Source organism: Mus pahari, chromosome 1, assembly GCF_900095145.1.
Source record: "Mus pahari chromosome 1, PAHARI_EIJ_v1.1, whole genome shotgun sequence".
In the NCBI taxonomy this organism is placed as follows: Eukaryota; Metazoa; Chordata; class Mammalia; order Rodentia; family Muridae; genus Mus; species Mus pahari.
Genome location: NC_034590.1, coordinates 164,531,368 through 164,532,696, shown reverse-complemented (window position 1 = coordinate 164,532,696; position 1,329 = coordinate 164,531,368). Strand labels below are relative to the sequence as shown.

The 1,329-nt window shown below is 42.8% G+C and overlaps 1 protein-coding gene across 1 annotated transcript in view; it reads right to left on the bottom strand.

The window, feature by feature from the left end:
* Positions 1 to 525: 525 nt before the first annotated feature.
* Mxi1 (MAX interactor 1, dimerization protein) overlaps positions 526 to 1,329 on the bottom strand; it is a 63,110-nt gene continuing 62,306 nt past the window's right edge. Inside the window, exons 6-7 of the mRNA XM_021217914.2 lie at positions 955 to 1,040; positions 526 to 579 (exon numbers count right to left, since the gene is read on the bottom strand). Of these exons, the coding sequence (XP_021073573.1) occupies positions 526 to 579; positions 955 to 1,040 (140 nt within the window). The remainder of the gene's footprint in view (positions 580 to 954; positions 1,041 to 1,329) is intronic.

Genomic DNA, 1,329 nt, shown 5'->3' with positions numbered 1-1,329 from the left:
AAGATACAAGAACATAGGTAGAGGCAGGCATTTTTCTAAATTTGAGGCCAGCCAGTCTTAACAAAAATACAGGCATTAGAATACCCTAAATAAGGTTAATGAGGCAGTAAGTGGGAACTGGTAGGCTTCACTGCATATGGTGGCAGAAGAGATTCCCAAGAGGACATCTTTGCGATGCTTGAAAGCAGTTACCAGTTGTCAACACAGGGGTACTACAGTCAAGTTGTACTGACTAGAGTAGATCTCTGTTAAACTGTACAATAGGAATGGTAACGAATTCACACTGCTGTTCTAATCTCTAAAAGCAAAATACATTTGGAAGGCAGTTACCTAAAGACATGAGCACTCAAGAAATTTTACCTTCACAGAGGGCATTAAGCAGATATCCCTTAGTCTGGTTTTTACTTCTTGCATAACTCATCTTTAAGCCAACCTGTCTTTTAGAGAGTTAATATGTAATAACAAAATCTACCCCTGTCCTCCTTTCCCAGGAGCAAACCTGGGGAAGGTGGAGTGTTGGAACATCTAGTTGATGTGATGTAGGTGGAGGTTTGTAATGAAGGCTTGCAGCCCATCGTCCTGTAGAAACACAAAATGGCAGCATACAGAGGTTGCCTGAATGATAGTCCAAATTTCAGTCCTGGGCCAAGATGATGTCGGTCAACACCATGGGAACACAAGAAAGAAGCTGTAGTTGGATGGTGGTGCACACCTTTAATCCCAGCATTCAAGAGGCAAAGACAAGTGGATCTGAGTTTGAGGCCAGCCTGGTCTACAAAACAAGTTCTAGCCTGGTCTGCTAGGGCTAGAAAGAAACCCTGTCTTGAAAAAAACACACCCCCAACCCTGCTCTTAAAAAATAATGCAGCCACTCAATAGCTTCCATTTACTTTCCACAGTAAGGACAAACCTGAGGAGAAAGCTCAAAGACAGCCAATACAGAGCACATCTTACCTGTCTGGGAGTGACTGCAAAGGAAACCAGAGGGTTTCTCCATTCCGTCCTCAGCACCTGAAGTGCAACAGGTTTCAGCCAAGTGTCTGGAGGCATGCAATGTTTCACAAACTACTTCAAAGAATCTTTTCATTCAGATACAGCCCAAGCAACGGCGAAGTATTTTTGCAGGCACAAAAAGAGCACTGGGTAGTGTGTGCTGGGACCTTATGCATGACCAAGATGGTACGTTTCTTGTATGGAGACGTGCTATCCATGAAAAGATAGCTCTGACATTAACACACAACTCGACTGCACTGCTAAATATGGTTGTTTTTATTTTCTTTTTCCTTGCCCAGCCCTATCTAAACATAAAATAAAACTACAGGACTGAAA